The sequence below is a fragment of the Mustela lutreola genome, chromosome 10, assembly GCF_030435805.1.
Source record: "Mustela lutreola isolate mMusLut2 chromosome 10, mMusLut2.pri, whole genome shotgun sequence".
NCBI lineage: Eukaryota > Metazoa > Chordata > Mammalia > Carnivora > Mustelidae > Mustela > Mustela lutreola.
Genome location: NC_081299.1, coordinates 103,986,024 through 104,011,521, shown reverse-complemented (window position 1 = coordinate 104,011,521; position 25,498 = coordinate 103,986,024). Strand labels below are relative to the sequence as shown.

The 25,498-nt window shown below is 35.7% G+C and overlaps 1 protein-coding gene and 1 pseudogene across 1 annotated transcript; both read right to left on the bottom strand.

Annotated features, from left to right (window-relative positions):
* Positions 1-2,705: 2,705 nt before the first annotated feature.
* LOC131810557 (olfactory receptor 1052-like) lies at positions 2,706-16,991 on the bottom strand. Its single transcript, XM_059138537.1, has 2 exons — positions 16,979-16,991; positions 2,706-3,667 (listed from the first exon to the last, which is right to left on the bottom strand). Exons 1-2 carry the CDS (start codon positions 16,989-16,991, stop codon positions 2,706-2,708), a joined length of 975 nt encoding a protein of 324 aa, XP_058994520.1.
* Positions 16,992-24,192: 7,201 nt separating this feature from the next.
* LOC131810555 (olfactory receptor 1052-like) lies at positions 24,193-25,108 on the bottom strand (annotated as a pseudogene).
* Positions 25,109-25,498: the final 390 nt, after the last annotated feature.

The following is a 25,498-nucleotide window of genomic DNA, read 5'->3' as shown; positions in this document are numbered from 1 at the left end:
AGTCAAGCTCTATCTTCAGCATGGAGTCTGCTTCCCCTCTCCCTCTCCTTCTGCCCCTCTTCCCACTTGCTCTCCCTTTCACTCTCATATAAATCAATCAATCAATCAATCTTAAAGAGAAAGCCTTTCTTGCTTTGTAAGCAGGGCTTGCTGCTCTTTACTCTAGTACCTGGAATGAAAAGGATACTCTCTGGAAAAACAGACTGCCGACTGCTGTGTCTCATGTGAAGGGTGTGCCATTCCAGGAGATGCCTTGAGCATATTCATTGCCTAATGCAGGAGTCAAAAGTTCTTTGATATCTCAATGAATTCATTTTTCTAGAATGGACTTATATAAATGCCTGGGGACCAATCTTTTGAGAATACACATGTCACCTCTAAGCAGCTGTTCTGGAATTCCCAGAGTGCAAACACAACTCAAGGACAACAGCCTGAATAGAAAGTACAGAAGTGATGAACAATTAATTCTCTCTTGGATTCATTAAAGTTGTGGCAACGATCTTTTCCCAGCATGCAATGAGGAGTTCAACTTCCTTTCTCTTTAGGGACATTGATGAGTAAATTTCAGTACTAGATTTCTATTAGGAAGTTGGAGGTGATGGAAGCTTATGAGATTGGCTTCTCCTTATTACCATCAGGAAGAAGAGAGGGAAGTTGTGGGTGTGAGCTTATCTGGTTGGATTCCATGAAGCATGGAGAGTTTTCCCCTCAGACTTGGACTTCTCCATACTCTATGCTCTGCCAGTGCATGTATATTGGAGCTATGGTACTAACAACCTACTGTTTTGACACTAAGCACCTCCTAGTTAGGGCTGCTCACCTGGATATGGTGCTTCCTTTCTTCTCCACCAACATCCTTACATCTTCATGTCCTCAAATTTCTGGCAGTACTCTGATCTGATGATGACATTATTAATATGGAGTTCTAAAGGAGAAAAAAGCAGAGCCATCAAATAGCTCTGTAGGTTATAGTTGGGAAAAAGGTTGTAAGTTTGAAAATCTTGTATTTTACTTCACCAAAATTAAGATTAAAAACATTAGATAGGGTACAGCAATTTTGGAAGAAGTTTGGCAGTATCTTAAAATGTGAACATGTATTTTCCATATGATGCTGCAATTCCCCTAGGTATCTACCCAAGAAAAATGAAAAGACTTATACGTGAATGTTAATAGCAGAATTGTTTATAACAGTTAAAAACTAGAAACAATCCAAATGCCCTTCACCTGCAGAACGAATGAACAGATTGTGGCATAGTCATACAATGCAATTTTATTCAGAAATAAAAAGGAACAAAAGACTGATAGATGCTACAACGTTGATGAACCTCAAAAACACTTTGCAAAGGGAAAGAAGCCAGACAGAGAAGACTACACATTGTCCAAGAAAATTGGCAAATCTGTAGAGACCTAGGAGTAGGGATGGAGATTGACTAAAAGTGAGATTACCTGAAAGGAGCTGTCACTTTGGGGTGGTGGGAACTTCCTAAAGTTGGATTTTGTTGATGGTTACACACTGTACGTTTACTAAAAAACATTTAATTGCATACCTAAAAGAAGTGAATTTATGATATAAAATCATCTCTCAATGAAGCTGTTAAAAATGTTTTAGAAATTTAGGTTATAGGTGTTCTTTCTGATATTTTATCCTGAACTTTCTTCTTCCTCAATTTTCAAATTAAATTTGAGTGTGTGTTTGCGTTAAAAAAAAAAAAAAAAACATTAGATAGTGTCAAGAGTTAAGTGTTTAAAGTTTAAACACTCCCTTAGCAGCATGAATTTTTCTATACAAGGAGAAGTACAGAAGTAGTGCTTATTAAAGTCCTTAAAATCATTATCCACCAGGGAAATGCAAACCAAAATTGCATTGATATAGTACTTCACACATACTAGGATGGGTGTGCCAAAAAGAACATATAATAATAATGTGTTGGTGAGGAGGTAGAGAAATTAGAATCCTCATATACTGCTCACTTTAGTAAGGTAAAATAGTGCACTGTTCTGAAAACAACTTGGCTCTTCTTCAGAATGGTAAACATAAGGTTATCATTTGATCCAGCCATTCCACTCATAGGTATAAATTCCATAACGATAAAAATATATGTTCACTTAAAAGTGGTACATAAATGTTTATAGCAATATTACTCATAATAGTCAAAATGTGGAAACAAAAAAAATGTGTATTAAGTGATGAATGAATAAGTAAAATGTGCATATCCATAAAATGGAAATCATTCAGCAATAAGAATAGATGAAATACCAATACATATTACAAAATGGATGGGATTTGAAAACACCCCAAGTGAAAAAAGCCAGATACACAAGGCATACACTATATGATTTTATTTATATGAAACATGTAGAATAGGGATATCCATAGACACGGAGAGCAGATTAGTAGTTTTCTAGTGCTACTAAAATGGGCAAATACATGGGGGTGATTTTTTTTTTAAATATGTGGGTACTGGATTTTTTTTTTTTTTTTTTGGAGCAGTGATGGATTATGAAAATGTTCTCATATCATATTGGAGAACACAGGGAATTTTAGATCACAATGTGTGAAATGCTTGATACAGGTGTAGCTTGTTGTCCTGGTGGAATGGAGCATTACAGTTGTCAGAAGATCCTATATAGACACCACTGTTATAATTCAGCTAAAAGGCCCATGTTTTTATTATGTAAGGAATTTTTCAGAATGAAAACTTCATCTAATTGTTGATCTCATTAGAGAGTCCACATTCCCTAGTTAACTTCCTCAGGGCACCCTTGACCTCTTTGTTTCTCAGGCTGTATATGATGGGGTTCAACATAGGGGTTATAACACAGAAGAACACAGAAATAAGGATATCCATGTCCAGGTTGTAGCCTATGTTGGTTCTGTCATAATTGAAATTGGCCGCTCCAAAGAAGACCACAACCACGGTAAGGTGGGATGCACAGGTAGAGAAGGCCTTGCTCCTACCCTGAGCAGAGGGAATCCTAAGAATGGCAGAGATGATGAATATGTAGGACACTCCAGTAAACAGGCAGGGACTCAGGCCAATGGTGGCACTGGCCACATGGAGCACAGATTCATTCAGAGAGGTGTCTGAGCAGGAGAGCTTCAGGAGCAGTGGAATGTCACAGAGAAAGTGGCTGATTTGGTTGGGTCCACAGAGTGTGAGTGTGGCTGCCAGTACTGTGTGTGTCACAGAATTCACCAGCCCACACAGCCAGGACCCAGTCACCAAAAAAACACAGACCTTCACACTCATGAGGACTGGATATTGAAGAGGGTGGCAAATGGCTACATAGCGGTCATATGCCATAGCAGCCAATAAGACACCCTCAGTGCCAGCACATGTCACGAGGAAGAAAATCTGGGAAAGGCAGCCCTCATATGAAATGGTCTTCTTCTCCCGGAAGAAGTTCACCAGCATGACTGGAATGGTGGTGGATGTATAGCAGATGTCTAAGAAACTCAGGTTGCTGAGGAAATAATACATTGGAGTGTGGAGAGCAAGACTGATTCTAGTGGCTGTTATTATGAGCATGTTCCCTGCAACTGTTGTCAGGTAAACGATCAAGAAAACCAGGAAAAACAAACCCTGTAGTTTGGGGTGGTTGGAAAATCCCAAGAAGATGAATTCCGTCACGTCTGTTTGATTGTTCATTTCAAATGGTGTCAGAGCTACAAAACAATGAGGTTTGTAGGAAAGTCTTCAGAGATATCACAACTTCTCACTCAACAAATCCAGCCGGTTCAGGCCTTGGGACTGCCCATGGATTTATATCACTGTTGGTGGGTGAAAATAAATGGTCAAACCAACATTAAAATGTTGGTCAAATCCAGCAATAAGCCATTAACCTCTTCATTAGAGCAAACTCATGTAGCTTGATCTCATTGTCTTAGTAATATCTGCGATTGTTGCCCTTTCTGGTAAGCATCTCATTTTTCTTTCATTTTTTTCCCCAAGAAATAACATTCCATTGCAAAATTCTTTTAAATGTAGAAAGACAGGGGAACCTGGAATGGCTTAGTCATTAAGCACCTGCCCCCAAGGGTCCTGGAATTGAGCTCTGCATTGTGCTCCTTGCTCAGTGGGAAGCCTGTTTCTCCCTCTCTCTCTGGCTGCTGCTCCCCATGCTCGTGCTCTCTCTCTGTGTCAAATAAATAAATAAAATCTTTAAAAAAAAATAAATGTATAAAGACATAAGTGAAAATCCAGTCACCTGTAGAATCAAAGCCAGTGGTACCTTTTGGTATTCACAATCATAGTAGTGGTTTTTTGTTTTTTGTTTATTTTTTTGCAGTTATGTAAATCTTGATCTCTATTTGTTGCTTTAAAATATTAAGAGCACTTGTTATGATAAGCCCTGGATGATGTATGGAATTTTTGAACCACTATGAAAGTGATAACACTATGTTAATGATACTGGAATTAAAATAAAATATTAGAAGCAAAATTTCCAAAATTAGAAAGGAAGAAGTAAACTATCTCTATTCACAGATGACATGATCCTATGTATACAGAAAATACCCAAGAATCCACAAGAACATTATTAGAGCTCATAAACAAAGTCAGCAAAGTCGCACACACAAATATCAGTTATGTTTCCATATATTAACAATAAACAATCCAAAAAGGAAGTTAGGAAATCCATTTCATTTACAGTAATATCTAGAAGAATTAGGTGCTTACAGTAAAATTAGGTGCTTACAGTAAATCTTACTGAGGAAGTGAAAGGTCTATATACTAAAAACTACAAAACATTGCTGAAAGAAATTAAAGAAGACAACTAAATAAAAAAGCACCTATATTAATGGATGAAAGGACTTAATATTGGTAAGATGTTAGTACTATCCAAACTAATGTATAGGTTCAATGCCATCCATATCAAAATTTTAATATCCTTTTCCCACAAAAATGGAAAAATCAGTCTTCAAATTCATATTCAGGCAAGGAGCCCTGAATAGAACACCAGGATACAAACACCTGTACAAACACATACAAAACAAAAACCTTCCTTTTATGAAAAAGGAAGAATGACTCACATTTCCTGACTCCAAAACTTACTACAATTCTACAGTAATTAAAACAGTATGGTATTTGCATAAGGATGGACATACAAACCAATGAAATAGAATGGAGAGCCCAGAAATAAATTCTCACATAAATTCTTACATATATAAAATGATAATCTCACATGTTCAACTTTTGTTGAAAATGACCATTCAATGAGGGAAAAGACAGTCTTTTCAACAAATGGTTCTGAGAAAAGTGGATATCCACATACAAAAGAATAAAGTGCACAAAATTAACTCAAGATGGATCAAAGACCTAAACTTAAGAGCAAAAACTATAAAATTCTCAGGAGAAAACATTGAAGAAAATCTTTATGCTATTAGTTTTGGCAACTATTTTATGGATATGACACCAAAAATACAGGCAACGAAAGAAAAAATATAGATAAATTGTACTTCATCAAGATTAAGAAAGTGTCATCAAAATACACTATCAAGAAAGCAAACAAACAACCTATAAAACAGAAAATAGTTGCAAATCATATATCTTATAAGGGACTCATATCCAGAATATATAAAAAAAACTCCTAGAATTTAACAATAATCAAAAAAGAACTCAATTCAAAAATAAGCAAAGGACTTTAATAGACATTTCTCCAAAGATAATATACAAATGGCCAATAAGAACATGAAGAGATGCTTAATATCATTAGTCTTAGAGAAATGCAAATCAAAAGCATGAGCTACCACATTTCACCTATCAGGATAATTATAATGAAGAAAATGGAAAACAAAATATGTTAATGAGGATATAAAGAATTTGGAACCCTTCAGGAATTGTTGACAGGAATGTAAAATGGCACATCTACTATGGGAAACAGTTGCCAGTTCCTCAAAAAGTTAAACATAGAACTACCATATGACCCAGAAATTCTATTCCTTGGTACATATCCAAAAGAATTGAAAGCAGGGACTTGAACAGGTGTTTGTATCCTGGTGTTCATAGCATTATTATTCACAATAGCCAAAAACAACTTAAGTATTCATTGAAGAATGTTAGGATAACATTTTGTGATATATGCTTATAATGGGCTGTTATTCAGCCATAAAAAAGAACAAAGTTGGGGCACCTGTGTGGTTTAGTGGGTTAAGCCTCTGCCTTCAGCTCAGGTCATGAGCCCAGGGTCCTGGAAATAAGCCCCGCATCAGGCTCTCTGCTCAGCGGGGAGCCTGCTTCCCCCTCTCTCTCTGCCTGCCTCTCTGCCTACTTGTGATCTCTGTCTGTCAAATAAATAAATAAAATCTTAAATAAAATTTAAGATCTTAAATTTAAAATCTTAAATAAAATCTTAAATAAAATGTAATCTCTGTCAAATAAATAAATAAAATCTTAAATAAAATTTTATTTATTTATTTGACAGAGATCACAAGTAGGCAGAGAGGCAGGCAGAGAGAGAGGGGGAAGCAGGCTCCCCGCTGAGCAGAGAGCCTGATGTGGGGCTTGATCCCAGGACTCCGGGATCATGGCCTGAGCCGAAGGCAGAGGCCCTAACCCACTGAGCCACCCAGGTGCCCCAATAAATAAAATCTTTAAAAAAAAATAAAGGAACAAAATTTTGATATATACTACAACATGAATGGATCTTGAAAATATTATGCTGACATTATGCTAAGCCAGACACAGAAAAGGCAAATATATGATTTCACTTATATTATGTGCCAAGATTTAACCTCAATCAAACATTGCATGTTTCTTGAAAAAATAATTAATAAATTACTAGCTTTCTGTTAAGTTATCCATTCTGATAGGTTCACAGCCGTTCAAGTATGATTTCTGTACCTTTTTCAATCTTGGATGTGAGGCATCTTGAGCCAGATATCCTACTTTCACTTATTAGATGTAGATGGTGGCTAAGTCAGCTGGACTCCTCTGTTTCCCAGTTTGATGACTGCATTCTCAAGAAGTAGCATGACATGATATAAGCAATGTGCCCTGTATGTAATAGATGTTCAATCAACTGTAGTTATCATGGCTATTATTTGTAATCCATACAAAAATATTTTAATATATTTTCTTTGACTCTGCTTTCAAAATTGTATAAATATGATCACTTTTCAATATAGTCACTACTGATAACCCAGTCCAAGCCACCAATTTCTCTTGCATCAACAACTACAGCAGACTTCCACTTCCTTCCCCTCCCCGTTCCCATTTAATTTGTCTCCGACACAGCAGCAGCAGCCAGAGTGAATTTTTATAATCTAAGCTAAATTATGCCACTCCTAAACTCAAAACCTTCCAAAGTTTTTCCATTTCACTTATTTGAAATCTAAAGATCACACCTTGGCCTACGAAATCTATGGGATGTGGCCTCTGACTGCCTTTCTGATATTACTTCCCACTGTTCTTCCCTTTTGCTCACTTAGCTTGAGCTACACAGAGTTGCTTTCTGTTTTTAACAACACCAAACACCTTCCCATTTCGAGGGCTTGTACTTGCTATTTCCTTTGCCAGAAACATTTTCCCTCCAGATATTTGCTTGTTCTATCTCCTATTTTCACTGAGGTTTTTCCTGAACTGTTACAGTCTCGGGGATACTTTTTCTAACAATTCTATTTAAAATAGAAGTCACATCACTTTTTATCCCCTTACTTTGCTTTACCTCTTTTTGTGGTACTTATGCTACACTTGGCATGAAATTATTGATATATTCACTTCTGTTTGTAGTATAAGTTCTATGAGGCCAGAGGCTCAGTTTTGGTCATTTTCTATCCCTAATACCTAAGAGAGAGCCTAGCATACAGCTTATGCTCAATAAATATTTGTTGAATGAATAAATATATCTATGTTTTAGGTGACTATGGAATTTATTATATTTCCTGTGAGAAAATCTAGTCTAATTCTTTTCCATTTTGCCTACTTATGCTTAATTATTGTTCCATATATCTCTCTCCTGACCTGTGAATATCAACCCATCATGCCAATCAATCTACTTTAATCTTTAGAGTACAAAACTTTACACATTGGGAATAATTAACATCTTACTCTATATTGGCTTTTTTTTTTTTTTTACAATTTTATTTATTTATTTGACAGACAGAGATCACAAGCAGGCAGAGAGGCAGATAGAAAGAGAGGAAGGGAAGCAGGCTCCCTGCTGAGCAGAGATTCCCAATGCAGGTCTCAATCCCATGACCCTGGGATCATGACCTGAGCCGAAGGCAGAGGCGTTAACCCACTGAGCCACCCAGGCACCCCTCTATATTGGCTTTTATATAATAAATTATCCTCATTAGTAAGAAAGCAAACATAAAACCTAGCTTATTTTTATTTTTCTCATATAAGTTATCAATTACAGCAAAAGCTATCTTGTTAGAACCCCAATTGATATGTTACTTGATTAACTTTTAAATGTGCCCCAAATTTGTCTCTCCAAATTACTGAAGAGACAGAGGATTTACCAAATTATTTAATCAGCAACCTTGATCTCTTAACCTGAAGGGCAGCCTCCCTACAAACATGTTCAATCACATTAAACTGGAAATCATATTCTCAGATGCTGTCTTGTTGAAAGCAGTGATCTCTCTAAACCCTAAAATATCTCTAGCCCTCTCTACCTTAAAATCCTGCACTGGCCTACATTCTGTATCAAATGAAGTTCAAATTATTTTACATGGGTTCAGAAAGAAATCCAGATTTGCCAAGTTTTGAAATGTACCATTTTGGGGGCTTTCTTTTTTTATGTAAAAATATTTTATTTTGGTAAATTTTCTAGCAACATGATTATGTGAATAGATTTCTAAGGCTACAGCCCAAGGCTGTAGAAAAGGCTTTTGTAAACCACAGCTTTGAAGCTTGTTCCAAATGCAGTAATGATGGAGATAGCATACTACACTGGTCAAGTTGTGAGCTCTAGAGTTAGATTTCTTAGGATCAAAACTCACTTTTGTCATCCTTTAGTTATGAGATTTTGGGCAAGTTACTTAGTCTCTGCTTAATATTTTCATGACTAAAATAAGGATTGAAATAAAAGGGCTCATGTCTGAAATAGAATAATAAAAAATTCAAAATATAAGTGGGCAAATATAGCATCTAAAAAATAATTTTAAAAGACTCTAACCATTTAGAAAAAAATAATAGCATGCATTAGAGAGCTTATAACATAGATAGAAATGAAATATATAACAGTAGCAACACAAAGCTTGGATGAGAACATGATAAAATTTTGTATTTTTCTTGCAACATATATTGTCATAAAATATTAATTCAAGGTAGACTATATTAAGTAAATAATGTATAATAAAATACATAGACTAAGCACTAAAAACTAATACAAAGTATATCCAAAAACTGACAGATGAAATGAAATAAAACAAAAATAAAAATTCAATCCAAAAGAAGGCACCAGGGGGTAGATGGGACAAATGGAAAACAAATAGTAAAATATTAGACTTAATTCAACCATATTAGTAATACCAGGAAATAGAAATAAACTAAATATTCCAATAAAAAGAGATTGTTAGACTGGATTTAAAAATAAACCAACCTTACGCCTTTTCAAGAACTGTACTTTACATGTAAGATCTTGGATATGTTAAATAAAAGGATGGGAACAAATACATAATTTAAAAGAAAACATCAAATAAGTTGATGTGTATGCTTTAAGATAGATTGCCAAAAGTAAAAAGGAATGTTTATAATAATAAAAGGGTCCATTTATCAAGAAGAGATAAACAATCTGAGGGTTTTGGAGGGGCAGAGGGTGGAAAGTTGGGTGAGCCTGGGAATTTGGGTGAACCTGATGGAGGGCACGTATTGCATGGAGCTCTGGATGTGGTGCATAAACAATGAATTCTGGTACACTGAAAATAAATTAAAAAAATAAAAAATAATTAAAAATTAAGAAAATATAACAATTATAAAAGCATCTAATAACAAGGGCATGTGGGTGGCTCTTTCATTAAGCATCTGCCTTTGACTCAGGTCATGATCTCAGGGTCCTGGGATCAAGCTCCGCATTGGGCTCCCTGCTCAACAGAAAGCCTGCTTCTCCCTCTCCCACGTCCCCTGCTTATGTTCCCTCTCTGGCTGTGACTCTCTCTCTCAAATAAATAATAAAATCTTTTTTTTTAAAGCATCTAATAACATAACCAAAATATTGACAACAGAGTTGGGCAAGTTCACAGTCACAATTGAAGATTTTAATACTCTTCTCTCATTACAAATGATAGAATAAGTAAACAAAAAATTCAGTAGTATAAAATGTATTATGATAATAGCATAATCCTGACACCAAAATGTGATATGGTCCTTATAAGAAAATTACAAGCTAATATCTTTCACAAATATAGACACAAAAATTCTGAACAAAATATTATCAAATCACATCCGATAGTAACTTAAAAAGGATAATGCACCATTAACAATTATGGTTTATCCCAGGAATATAGCTTGTTTTCCAGTTAAAAATCATTGGCATCCTCATACAAATAGAATAAAGGAGAAAAACTGAACATCTCCATGTTCACATTTGACAAAATGCATTTGAAAAAGTCGTCACCCATTTGTAATAAAAAAATCAAACAAACTGGCAATAAATTAGGACTTCTGCAATCTGGTTAAGTATCTACAAAAACCTTACACATACTGTCATACTTGGTTGTGACATATTCTGCGTAATATGTAAAACAAAACAAGGATGTTTACTCTTATCTGTACTTGAAATTATACTTGAGGTTCTAACCAGGGCAATAAGGGAAAAACAGTAAGACAAAACTATTCGAAAGAAAGATGTCAGCCTGTTTTAATTTACAGATGTCATAATTTTGTCTGTATGAAATCAAAAGGAATTAACAAAATAATATTTAAAAATCAGAGGAAGCAAGGTCAGTATACAAAGATCAATTGCATTTCTATAACCAACAAACACTGGAAATGTAATTTAAAATAATACCATTTACAATAACTTTAATTATCAACAAGTATATAGGAATAAATTTGACAGAAGATTTACAGGATTTCTCTATTGTAAAGTACAAAATACTGCTGAGAGAAATTATAGACAAAAATTATCTTATAGACTAAATGCAATCCCAATAAAAACTTCAGTAATTTTTTTGAGAAAACTCCAAGCAGAGTCTAAAATTTATATGGAAAGTTAAAGGATCTAGAATAATCAGGAGAACAAAAATAAAGTTGGAGAACTTATACTTCCATATTTCAAGAGTTAGTATAACTTTTAAGAGATTAAAATAGTATGGCATTATTGAAGAAAAAACAAATATATCAATGGAACAGAACAGAGAGTTTAGAAATGGACCGACAAGATTAATTGATTTTCAGCTACTAAAGCCATTCAATACAGTAAAGAAATATTTTTTAGAAAAGGAACTGGAGCAACTATATGTTGCCACTATGCACGTATATATACACACACATATACATATATCAGACATACATATTTGAATATGTGCGTAAAAAATAAAGAATTTTGGGGCGCCTGGGTGGCTCAGTGGTTAAGCCGCTGCCTTCGGCTCAGGTCATGATCTCAGGGTCCTGGGATCGAGTCCCACATCGGGCTCTCTGCTCAGCAAGGAGCCTGCTTCCTCCTCTCTCTCTCTCTCTGCCGGCCTCTCTGCCTACTTGTGATTTCTCTCTGTCAAATAAATAAATAAAATCTAAAAAAAAAAAAAAAAAAAAAAAAAAAAAAAGAATTTTGACTCCCAAGTTAAAGGAAAAATTGATAATCCTACTTCATGAGAATTAAGAATTTTGCTCTTCAAAAAACACTATTAAAGATAAATAGCAGTCTAGAGACAGGGAAAATATTTATCTCACAAAGGCATCATATTCAAAATATATTTTAAATAATTATAAGTCAATAACAGAAACACCAAAGACAAATGAACAAACCAATTGAAAAATGGAGACATGAACAAATACTTTACAAAACAAGACAATTAAATGGCCAGTAAATTAGGAAAAGATACGTCAACATTAGGTAAATGTAAATTAAAACAAAATGAAATAGGTTAAAGAGGATATTCTTTCCTGTTCCTGATTTTAGGGAGAAAGCATTGAGTATTTTACCATTAAATATGATGTTAGGTATAGATTTTTTTAAGAGATGTCTTTAACAGTTATGGAAGTTGTCAGCTATTCTTTAATGAAAGTTTTATCATGAATGGATATTAAATTCTCTTGAATGATTTTTCTACATCTATTGAGATGTATTTTCTTATGGTCCTACTTCCGGGATTCCAATTATATGTATACTTGGTGTTGTACAATAGTGCTCAGATATTCTGGAGTTTTTGTTTTTTGTTTTTTTACTCTTATTTCTCTTTGTGTTTTGGCTTGGGTAATTTCTTTGACATACTGTCAAGCTCCCTGATTTTTTTTTCAGCCGATGAGCCCATAGGAAGCATCCTTTATCTCTGTCAGTGTTTTTTCCCGTCTTGCATTTCCATTTGATCTTTTATTATTCTTTCCATCTGTCTGCTGAAATTACTTGTCTAATCTTGCACATTGTCCACCTTTTCCATTGAATCTTCTAGTCTATTAATGACAGTAATTTAAAATTCCTTCTCTGATAACTTTTTACATCTCTGTCATATTTGAGTCTAGTTCTGATGTTTGCTTTGTCTTTTTAGACTGTGTTTCTCTTACCTTTTTGTATACCTCATAATTTTTATTTTGAAACCGGAAATGTATAGAAGATTAGAGACTGAAGTAAATTTGTGTGTGTATGTGGGGGGTCGGTGCTTGGAGATGAGCATATCTTTCCTCCTGCTAAGCCTTTACTGTAGGAGTTTGAATTAATGGAGTGAGGAGCTGGGCTGAATTGGGTTTGTCATTTCTATGGTCACCTGTGCACCACAGGTTTCAAATGATATCTTGAGCTTACAGCTAGGCAAGTTTGCCAGAATTTCTATTTTTCTCGATTTTATTCCCTGCTTGGTTTTGGATTTTTCTTTTATACTGCTAACCCTAGAGATAATCTGTTTAATGAATATTTTCCATCTGTACTCAACAGTTAGTTTTATTTATTATTTGTTAGTGGGCTGGTGGGGAATAGGAAAGAAGTGTTGCCTAATGTTCTGGTCAACCGTTAGTCTTGAGTTCTGTGAACCTGCGTCTTGGGGTATGGCCTTGCCTCTTCCCCAGCTGCCAGTGCTGGGCCTAACATATATTCCTTCTCTTCCCTGAGGGAGAGATGTTTTGTCTCTGTCCCTTCCCCAGCTGCAATGTTTTTCCACAGTGTCCCAAGGTGACAGGTATTTTCTGCTGCCTTTGCCCTTCAGATTACAGTTTTATTTCTGTAAGAAAAATGTAGTAAATGGGAAGAAGTTTTGGGAACAACTGTTACTTCTCCCACCGTCCTCTCCCAGATAGTCTCTTTATTTTTGAAATTTTCTGTTGAATATTTCCTGGTCTTCACTGTGAGTATGTGGTGGAGTTCGTGGAGGAAAAGAAAGATGGTGAAAACCTTCTTGTCTATGCTTGCCTATGGCCCCCAGGGTCTTCACATTCTCATACTAGCTCACTCTTAGTGTTTAACAGTTCATTAAATTCACAAAGAAACTGAATCTTATCAGTTTATATGGTATCTGATGACTTCTGTTCTAGGTTAAATAAAAAATTCTTGTATCCTGTTTTCTCTGTCAGAGGCTGTATCTCCCCAGTTTTCTGTTTACTATTTGCCCTGAAACCTCAATTCCCTAATAGGTTCAAGAAAAGTCATTTGTTTGCATTATGTCCAGCTTTACAGTTATTGTTATAATACTGGAAACCAGACTTCTTCTAGCTCTCTAAATCTCAAAGTTGAAACTGGAAGTCTATACAGCCACTTTTTAAAATAATTTGGAAGTTTTTAATAAAGTCAAACACACAATTATTCTATGAACCAGAAATTCCATCCCTAGGTATATAGCCAAGAAAAGTGAGTGTATATGATCACAAAATGATTTACATGATAATGTTCCAAGCCAATTTTTTTAGTAATAATACAAGCTGTAAATGGTTTGCCTATCAACAGGAGAATGGATGTAAAAGTGTGGTATATTTATGCAATGGAATAGCACACAGTTATTTAAAATACTGATACATGTATAAATACTGATGAATCTAAAACACTTTTCTTTAATGAAGGAAGACAGACATAAAAAATTTGTACTGTATTTTCTTAAAAGAAGTTCAAAAATGGGCAAAACTTATCTATGGTAATAAAGTGAACATATTCATTACACACATATTGTGAACATATAATTACTAAAACATAATAATTACTTCTGGATGACATTGTTGGGAAAGGCACATTAAGGAATTTTCTAAAGTGAGGGAAATGTTCTATATTTTTATTTGGATAGTGATTCCATGAGTTCATATTTACATAAAAATTCATCAACCTGTACACTTAAATTGGAAGAGAGAGAAAAAGTACAGAGGGGAAAAAAAAAGAGCAAAAACACACTCAAGGGACTGCACAAGAAAACTATTGCTCAAAACCATTGACAGGGGAAAAGGAGAGGGCTACAATACTGTCATTTTTCTATAAACAGAAGTTTATGTCATAGCCAGGTTCGCCCCTGCGGAGCTGGGTGGTGCTCTGGTGCAGGAGTAGAGCTGAGCCCCAGCAGTGGGCAGCCTGAGGATCCCCAGGGTCACACAGGGAGAACTGATTCTGCTGCTTAGAGTGCATTTAGAAGAGGTTATACAGCAGGCAAAGGACACTGTGGGCGCCATTGAGCTATACCAGCCACCAATATAGGAACAAACACACCAGTGAGGGCTACAACTCCCCTACAACTCTCAATTTGTTTCCTACAGTTAAATCTCTTACAGTTTGTCTCCCTCTCTGTTTTTTTAAATCTTATTTTATTTTCCTTCCCTTCCCTTATGTTCATCAGTTTTGTTTCTTAAATCCCCAAAATGAGTGAAATCATATGGTATAACATTTTAATTTTTAATTTTCTTCTTTTCTTTCTCTTTTCTTTCTTTCTTTTTTCTAACAAGCATCTCATAACAAGAAGACTAAAAGACACCTAGGATCTAGCTTCCTTTATGTATTTTATGTTACCTTATTTTATTTTTAATTTTTTCAATTTTTATTATTTATTTATTTAATTCTTTTTCCTTTTTTTCCCTCTGAAAAAAAAAAACATGCGGAAAGACTGTGTCAGACCTGTCCTCTCAGCAGACTTAACAAACAAACAAACAAGTAAAAAACCAAAACTGAGCAGCCCTCCAACAGAGATCTCAAAAAATATCTTCTCTTCCCTTATGGGGTAGCAGGGATTCTAGATATCTGGACTGTTTGGAAGCCAGGCTTTGGTGTGAGAATGGGCAAGAATGACTGCAGAGTATCCACAATGGCCCATAAATCACATTCTAGGTGAGGGTAGACTGGAAACAGGCAGCACCTGGAGGGTAACGGCCTGTGTTTTAGAAAATTTTGAGCTTTGAGAAACTGGTTAAATATCTATAGATCTAGAAGAAATATATATATACCCATTCACAGTATCTTCTATGTCATTTCAATGGAGTCATATAATTGTGAAACCCACCTCTAGAGTCCTTTATAAATAATGTGCCTTTAGTTAAAACACCTTTGTTCAATCCAAGAAAGTAGTCTGAGAACTAAGACCAGATCAAAATAAAATGGTCTGTAGCTGAAGCTGTGGGATTTTGAAGGTTGGAGAAGATCCATGGAGCAATAGTACACAGAGAAGGAGCTTGTTCTGAAGCTCCTTTGAATATGATGGGTGGTGATGCCATGGTGAGGGCACTGAGTGAGTTTAGGTGGGCAGGGATCATTAATTAAAACCTGAAATAAATGAGGCACAGCAAGTATGGGGAGGGAAGATAGTGGATTAAGATAATGTTGAGTGTTAGGTACCTGTGAGATATCCACATGGAAATGCCCAATAGGCAGCTGGAAAAAAAGATTTATCTTTTTTTTTTTTTTAATCTTTTTTCAGGAGACAGGGTAGACCTGTCTAGAAATGAATTTGAGAGCAATGGTATTGAAGGTGGCTGTTGAATTCATAGGCATACATGAAATCAACCAAAGAGAATACATGGGTGAGAAGTCTAAGGTGGGGCTCTCGTAATCCCCACAGTTCATAGGAAGTATGGTGGACGATGTGTCCAAGAAGGAGGTTTGCCTATATTCATCACCCTCTATAGGTTAGCTGTGGGCATCACTTCACAGTAAAGCAAGATTAGGGTTGGCTTCATCATCTGTATGTCCTCTTAGAAAACCTTTATGTGATACTTGTGTATTATTCTTTATTTTTCTTTATCAACAGCATAGATAGATTTCACTTCATTAAAATTCAGTGATACGCACTTTCTCTCAGCTCACAATATTGAAAATGTAGAGGTAAAATACTTTTTTACAGGTAAATACTTAGGTTTATTAACAGAAAGAAATGAAATCCTTCACTGAAGGTGGTCCCACAAAGAGAAATTGATGTATGACCTATGTATAACAAAACTGTAAAAGTGAATTCGAAATGTTTAAGGATTTTAAAAAATATGGTCCTTGACATTGGGGAGGGTATGTGCTTTGGTGAGTACTGTGAAGTGTGTAAACCTGGCGATTCACAGACCTGTACCCCTGGGGATAAAAATAAATGGTTATAAAAAATAAAAAATTAAAAAAAATTCAATAAAAAAATATGGTCCTTGAGGTTGTATACACTGCTTATTTTAGTTGTTTTAAACCACGATTTGAAGTCCATTCCTGAGGAACATATTGATGGAGCATTATATACACACACACATGCGTGCACACATGTAGGAGAATCAGAACCATACTAAATTCTTTTTTTTATCTGACTACTTTAATATTTTTGTGAGCCCAGAAGATGGAGTGAGGAATGACATGTGTTTTGTTTTTTATATTCTTTATGCTTATGCTGTTTTGTATATAGTAACAATGCTGTATCAGCACCATCATCATCAAAACTCACCGTTAATAAGCATCCCTGATACACTACAGTTTATGTGATACTCTGGAACACTTGCCTTTTGGAATTTACACAGTACTGCATGTGAATAGGCAATCTCAGTCTCAACCCCTCTGCTTTATGAGAATGACCTTTCTCTCCATTTTTAAGTGAGGCTGTGTTTTGTCAGAAAAAGAGGTTAGAGGGTAAACCTTTACAGGCTGGCTCTATTCACAAAAATGTCTAGCTTGAAAGAAATCTTGTTGAATGTAGTTTAAAAGAGGTATGTTTTTCTTTAAAGATTAAAATAAGTTCAGTATAACCCACCTAAACAAAAAATAAAACAAAGCTCTGATAGGGTAACTAGGTGATGGGCATTAAGGAGGGCACTGATGTGATGAGCACTGCGTATTATATGCAAATGATGCATAACTGAATTCTACATCTGAAACTAATGGTTGGATTTAAATAAAATTTAAAAACTAAAAGATAAATATAACTCAATGAGTTACTTTGGAAAGAAGGAACATTTTATACATAACTGAATTCAACCAGAATCTTTCAAACCAAATAGTGAGAAGAGACACACAAAGTAATAATAACTAGCACTTACAAAATGTTTTGCTGACTAATCTTAGGGGTTTATTTCCTTCAAGGAAACAAAATAAGTATAATATAAACCAGGATAGTTGGTGTGATTGTGAAAACCTTAGAACACACAAGGAAAACATCTATTCATATTTCTAGTGATGCAAAGAAATGATTAAAATTTAAATATAATTTTCATGTTGCCAAGTAAATTGCTTATCTACTTAGAACATAATCACACAGATACACACACACAATGATTAGTAAGAGTAGTCAAGATAATTCTTCTAAAAGAACATCCAGAATATTTGAGGTGTTTGTGGCAAAGTTAATTTATTGCTATAAGAGATAAGCTATTTTTGCTTTGCCCAGATTTCTGTTTGTACCCTTCCCCATCATATGGGCATGTAAGACCAGATAAAATATTCAGAGGTCATTAAATAGGCAATGCTTCTCAAAATTTAATGTGCATGTACATCATATGTATTTACATCAGGCAAATTGGATGGAAATCCCTTTTATCTCAAACTATGATGAAAATGAAAAGATGACCCTGTTCTTACCTACTCCACTTTGGAAAACTTCCTACCAATTTTGTGATTATCTAGTCAAGGCCACCTCAAAGTGGGACACTGTGTTTTCTTGTCCTCTTGTACACACCATTAACACCATCACTATAACTCCCACTTAATGCTAGTTGAACATGTCCTATAAGCCAGGTACTTTCATGATTGCTCCATGAATTCTCAAACAACTTGAAAGTGTAAGTACTATTATTAGCTCTGTTTGCAGTGAGAGAACAGAAGCTCAAATCTTCAAAAGATCATCCTCGTAGTCTGTTTTGACTTCTCCCCATACTACTCTATGAATGATGTGGAATTTGGTTACAATTCCCTTTGGTTGCTTCACTTCAAGTATTTCTTGGTAATCCACTTGGCCAAATTGCCAAATTCATATTGAATTGTAATCCTCTCACCCTTGTGCTTAATTGGTCTGGTAACTATTCTTCCTTTATCTTATTTAGACTTGCAACTTTTTGTTTTAGTAACTGTATTTCTACTACATATGCAAGAATTTTAAAATACATAGAGAATAATGAGACCCTATCATGGGAGATATTAAAGCAGTCTAGATTGCTACATGCCTTGCAGAGAATTGATTCAGGTTTCAAATGTAGATCATTTGAATTGTTTGTACAGTTCCTTTCAGAACTGGCATTACACTGTTCTGCCAATGTTGTTACACACCTGAAAACATGGCATTGTTAAGACCTTAAAATGTTCATATTCAGAAGAACATTTTCAGACCTAATATATCAATATATCCATAGTTCTCACCTACCTTGGGAAAATCCCTATTTAACATTCATGAACATACTTTGGAATGATAACATTCCACATGACTGAAACATTCCTGGTCTAATGCTATGTGGAGACAAATACATAGATAGATGGATAGGTAGATAGATAGGTCCCAATTTTTACTTAATAATTAACTGTTTACATCTTAGAAGACTTATTATTTTAAAATATTTATAGATTGACAGGGAATTACAAAGAAATGTACAAGGAGGTTTTACTAAATTTTTAAAATTAAAAATTTTATGGGATTTTAAATTTCAAAAAGAGCGGGACACCTGGGTGACTCAGTCAGTTAAGCATCTGCCTTTAGCTCAGGTCGTGATCCCAAGTCCTGGAATTGAGTCCCACATTGGGCTCTTGCTCAGCAGGGAGCTATTTCTCCTCTTCCTGCTGCTCCCCCTGCTTGTATGCTTTTGCTCTTTCTCTCTGACAAATAAAATCTTTAAAAAAATAAATTTCAAAAAAAGCATATACTTACTGATAAATATACCAGAGTCATAGGCATATCAAATGAAAGTGAAATATCTTCACCTTCATGTCACATTCTGCCTGGCATCACTACGAACAGTTTGGTGTGTGTCCTAGTTTTTTGTTTATATCATATAAGATCGACCATACAAAGAAAGTCAGTTTACAAACCATCCCATCTTCCCTTCCATCTCTGCATAGCTTTGTCTGTAATTCTTATGATTGTTAGTAACAAGATACAGGTTCCCCCAAAAAGGTTACTCTTTTATAGGAAGACATATGTAACAGGAAAAATGAAAGAAAACCACCATTTATGGTAGGAAAAGTTCTAAGATAACCTTCCAAAATCCTACCCTCTGGTACACAGTTCTACCAAAATCCCCTTTCATTGAGTATGGGCAGGACCAGTCAATATGACTCACAAACTTCAGGGCTTTATGATAATTAATAAATTGCATGTAAGACACCTCCCAAACATCAATGGATTGTAATATAGATATGAGAACCCCTGACATAGTGAACAAAAAAGTTTTCAAATATGAGTTATGCAAATTTAATTATATTTTATTTAAACAAATATTTCGTGTGTCCTTAATGTCATATTATAGGGGACACATAGGAAATACTCTATCTGCTTGAAAATTACTGCTTTCCATCTGGTTTGTCAAAATTAGAGTAGGAGTAATTATATATATATATATAAAATAAATAATAAAAAATAAATAATATATAAGTATATATGTATACTTATATATAATATATAAGTATTATATATATAAAATATATATAAGTATAATACTTATAAGTAATATATGTAAATATTATATATCATGAACAAATTTTCCCCTCATATTATCTTACCTAAGGAATTCAGGTACTTCTTAGGTTTTCAAGCTGATAATCTCTCAGGTAATTTCAATTCTGGTTTTATTATTATTATTGTAGACATTGATAACATGAAAATGATATTTAATAGATGTCATTACATAAATATCATAAAAATGGTTAAGAAAATATGCACTGTATCTTATAACATGCCCTGTAGAAGTAGGTATATCCTGATACTGGGCAGTTTTTCTCAATTGTCATGGTAAATGAACTACTTACCACTAAGTTTTGCTGAAAGCTTTGGATTTCTGATTTCATGGCAGGGCTTCCTGCTTTCTACTCTAGTTTTTTCCAGACTGGAAAGGATACTCCCTGGTAAAACAGGCTATCAATTCCATGCATCATGACATCCATGCATCATGACAGAGATCTGCCATTCCTGGACCTGCCTTGAGTATACTCATTGCCTAATAGAGGAGTCAAAAATCTTTCTTTTATCTCTCTAAGTATTCATTTTTCTAGAAAGGACATTTATAAATGATTGTGGACTGGCCATTTGGGAGTAACCATGTATCCTCTCTCTAAGCAGCTGTTTTGAGATTCCTCAGAGTACAAACACAACTCAAGGGCAATAGCTTGAATAGAAATTGCTATAAATGAAAAACAATTAATTCTCTCATGTATTCATTAAAGTCATGGCAATCATCTTTGCCCAGCATACAATGAGGAGATTAGCTTCTTTTCTCTTTTGGGACATATGCAAGTGAATTTCAGTACCAGATTTTTTGTTAGGAATTGTGGGTATTGAATACTGGAAATCTGCTAAGAGAATAAAGAGGTCTTACCACATACACATAAAAGTTGGTAACTACATGAGAAGATGATATGTTAATTAGCTTGACTAGCCATTCACTATGTATATGTATATCAACTTATCATCTTGTATACCTTAAATACACACAGTTTTTATTTTTTATTTTTTTCATTCTATTTATTTATTTATTTATTTATTTATTTTTAAATTTTTTATTTTTTATAAACATATATTTTTATCCCCAGGGGTACAGGTCTGTGAATCACCAGGTTTACACACTTCACAGCACTCACCAAAGCACATACCCTCCCCAATGTCCATAATCCCACCCCCTTCTCCCCAACCCCCTCCCCCCGGCAACCCTCAGTTTGTTTTGTGAGATTAAGAGTCACTTATGGTTTGTCTCCCTCCCAATCCCATCTTGTTTCATTTATTCTTCTTCTACCCACTTAAGCCTCCATGTTGTATCACCACTTCCTCATATCAGGGAGATCATATGATAGTTGTCTTTCTCTGCTTGACTTATTTCACTAAGCATGATACACTCTAGTTCCATCCATGTTGTCGCAAATGGCAAGATTTCATTTCTTTTGATGGCTGCATAGTATTCCATTGTGTATATATACCACATCTTCTGGATCCATTCATCTGTTGATGGACATCTAGGTTCTTTCCATAGTTTGGCTATTGTGGACATTGCTGCTATAAACATTCGGGTGCATGTGCCCCTTTGGATCACTACATTTGTATCTTTAGGGTAAATACCCAATAGTGCAATTGCTGGGTCATAGGGCAGTTCTATTTTCAACATTTTGAGGAACCTCCATGCTGTTTTCCAGAGTGGCTGCACCAGCTTGCATTCCCACCAACAGTGTAGGAGGGTTCCCCTTTCTCCGCATCCTCGCCAGCATCTGTCATTTCCTGACTTGTTGATTTTAGCCATTCTGACTGGTGTGAGGTGATATCTCATTGTGGTTTTGATTTGTATTTCCCTGATGCCGAGTGATATGGAGCACTTTTTCATGTGTCTGTTCGCCATCTGGATGTCTTCTTTGCAGAAATGTCTGTTCATGTCCTCTGCCCATTTCTTGATTGGATTATTTGTTCTTTGGGTGTTGAGTTTGCTAAGTTCTTTATAGATTCTGGACACTAGTGCTTTATCTGATATGTCGTTTGCAAATATCTTCTCCCATTCTGTCAGTTGTCTTTTGATTTTGTTAACTGTTTCCTTTGCTGTGCAAAAGCTTTTGATCTTGATGAAATCCCAGTAGTTCATTTTTTCCCTTGCTTCCCTTGCCTTTTGCGTTGTTCCTAGGAAGATGTAGCTGCGGCAGAGGTCGAAGAGGTTGCTGCCCGTGTTCTCCTCAAGGATTTTGATGGATTCCTTTCGTACATTGAGGTCCTTCATCCATTTTGAGTCTATTTTTGTGTGTGGTGTAAGGAAATGGTCCAATTTCATTTGTCTGCATGTGGCTGTCCAATTTTCCCAGCACCATTTATTGAAAAGGCTGTCTTTTTTCCATTGGACATTCTTTCCTGCTTTGTCGAAGATTAGTTGACCATAGATTTGAGGGTCTATTTCTGGGCTCTCTATTCTGTTCCATTGATCTATGTGTCTGTTTTTGTGCCAGTACCATGCTGTCTTGATGATGACAGCTTTGTAATAGAGCCTGAAGTCCGGAATTGTGATGCCACCAACGTTGGCTTTCTTTTTCAATATCCCTTTGGCTATTCGAGGTCTTTTCTGGTTCCATATAAATTTTAGCATTATTTGTTCCATTTCTTTGAAAAAGATGGATGGTACTTTGATAGGAATTGCATTAAATGTGTAGATTGCTTTAGGTAGCATAGACATTTTCACAATATTTATTCTTCCAATCCAGGAGCATGGAACATTTTTCCATTTCTTTGTGTCTTCCTCAATTTCTTTCATGAGTACTTTATAGTTTTCTGAGTATAGATTCTGTGTCTCTTTGGTTAGGTTTATTCCTAGGTATCTTATGGTTTTGGATGCAATTGTAAATGAGATTGACTCCTTAATATCTCTTTCTTCTGTCTTGCTGTTGGTGTAGAGAAATGCAACTGATTTCTGTGCATTGATTTTATATCCTGACACTTTACTGAATTCCTGTATAAGTTCTAGCAGTTTTGGAGTGGAGTCGTTTGGGTTTTCCACATATAGTATCATATCATCTGCGAAGAGTGATAATTTGACTTCTTCTTTGCCGATTTGGATGCCTTTAATTTCCTTTTGTTGTCTGATTGCTGAGGCTAGGACCTCTAGTACGATGTTGAATAGCAGTGGTGATAATGGACATCCCTGCCGTGTTCCTGACCTTAGCGGAAAAGCTTTCAGTTTTTCTCCATTCAGAATGATATTTGCGGTGGGTTTTTCATAGATGGGTTTGATGATATTGAGGTATGTGCCCTCTATCCCTACACTTTGAAGAGTTTTGATCAGGAAGGGATGTTGTACTTTGTCAAATGCTTTTTCAGCATCTATTGAGAGTATCATATGGTTCTTGTTCTTTCTTTTATTGATGTGTTAATACACACAGTTTTTAAATGGTCTAAAAATCAATAAACATGGTACTTTTATAAAATAACTAAAGGATTATATAAATAAAAGTGATCAACTGGAAAGGAAGAAAGAAAGGAAAAAAAGAAAGAAGGAAAGAAAGAAAGAAAGAAAGAAAGAAAGAAAGAAAGAAAGAAAGAAAGAAAAGATTCATACTGGGTGTACCTGTGTGGCTCAGTTGGTTAAGCACCTGACTTTTTTAAAAAAGATTTTCTTAAAATTTGTTTTTGAGAGAGAGAGTACTCAAGCAGAGAGAGGGGCAGAGGGGGATGGAGAGGGACAAGCAGACTGCCCACTGAGCATAGAGCCCAATGCCAGGCTTGATCGCAGAACCTTGAGACCTGAGCTGAAACCAAGAGTCAGTTTCCCCACCCACTGAGCCATCCAGGGACCCCAGGTATCTGACTCTTGATTTCAGCTCAAGTTATGATCCCAGGTCTTGGGATTGAGCCCCACATTGGGCTCCACACTCAGTGGGGAGTCTGCTTGAGGATTCTCTCCCTGTCCCACTGTCCTTTCCCCTTCTCTCTCTAAAATAAATAAATAAATCCTTTTTTTTAAAAGTAAGAAAGAAAAACTCTGCAGAATGAAAAATGTTTATCTACTCACTGATATTACTACAGAATCCACCTTCTTTAGCTGGCTTACTCAGGGCGTTCTTGATTTCCTTGTTTTACAGGCTGTAGATGATGGAGTTCAACAAAGGGGTCACAACACAGAAAAGTACAGAAACAAGGATATCCACATCTGAGTTGTAGCCTGCTTTGGGTTGTCATTGTTGAAGTCAGCTGTCCCAAATAAGGTCACCACTACAGTGAAGTAGATGCCCAGATAAAGACCTTGTTTCTGCCCTGAGGAAATCCTAAGGATGGCAGAGATGATGAGTAGGTAAGACATTGCAATAAATAGGCAAGGCTTCAGGCTGGTGGTGGTGCTGGCGACATGGAACACAGACTCATTGAGAAAGATGTCTGAGTAGGAGAGCTCCAGGAACAGTGGGATATCACAGAGAAAGTGCCTGATCTGGTTGAGCCCACACAAAGTGAACATGACTGCCAGCCCCGAGTGTGTCACAGAATTCTCTAGGCCATGCAGGCAAGTTCCAGTCAACCAATACACACAGACCTTTGGAATCATGAGAAGCAGGCAGTTAAAGAGGTGGCAAATGGCTACATAGCATTCATAAGTTAAAACAGCCAACAAGATTTCCTCAGCACAGGTCACAGGAACATCTGAGAAAGGCAGCCTTCATATGACATGATCTTCTTCTGGAATAAGTTCACCAGCATGACCAGAATGGTAGTGGACAAGTAGCAGAAGTTCAAAAAGCTCAAGTTGCTAATGATATAATAGAGTGTGGAGGACAGGACTGACTCTGATTACTGTTAATGTGAAAGCACTTCCCAGAAGAGTTATCAGATAAATGATCAAGAAAACCAAGAAGAATACCTTTGTAATTCAGGATGGTTGGGAAATCCTGGAAAGATAAATGAAGTGACCACAGTTCAATTTTCCATTTCTTTGAGCTCTTCTTAACTGAAATGAAAATTAGGAAAGAAAACAAAAAGACAATGACAAACACAGTGACAAACACTGGAAGAGCTAACTAACTCTTACTCATCCTTTGGTGGATGAGATGGCACCTCTTCTAAATAGTGTAACACGACACTCTGAGACGAAAATATGCACTCCCCCTCACTGCTGTGCTCCTTTGCCTTGTGTTTACTTGTCATGCCTATCACTGTTAGTTATTAGCCTGTGAGGCTCCCCACTGGTCTCTAAGTTCTTTTATCTCTCTTTAATTTATATGTGCCCTGTAAAACTTTTGTTAAAAGGAATAAAAGAAGGAACTTCAGTCTTCAGCACTAACACTGAAAAGCAACAGCTGATGAGTTAAATTAGAACCC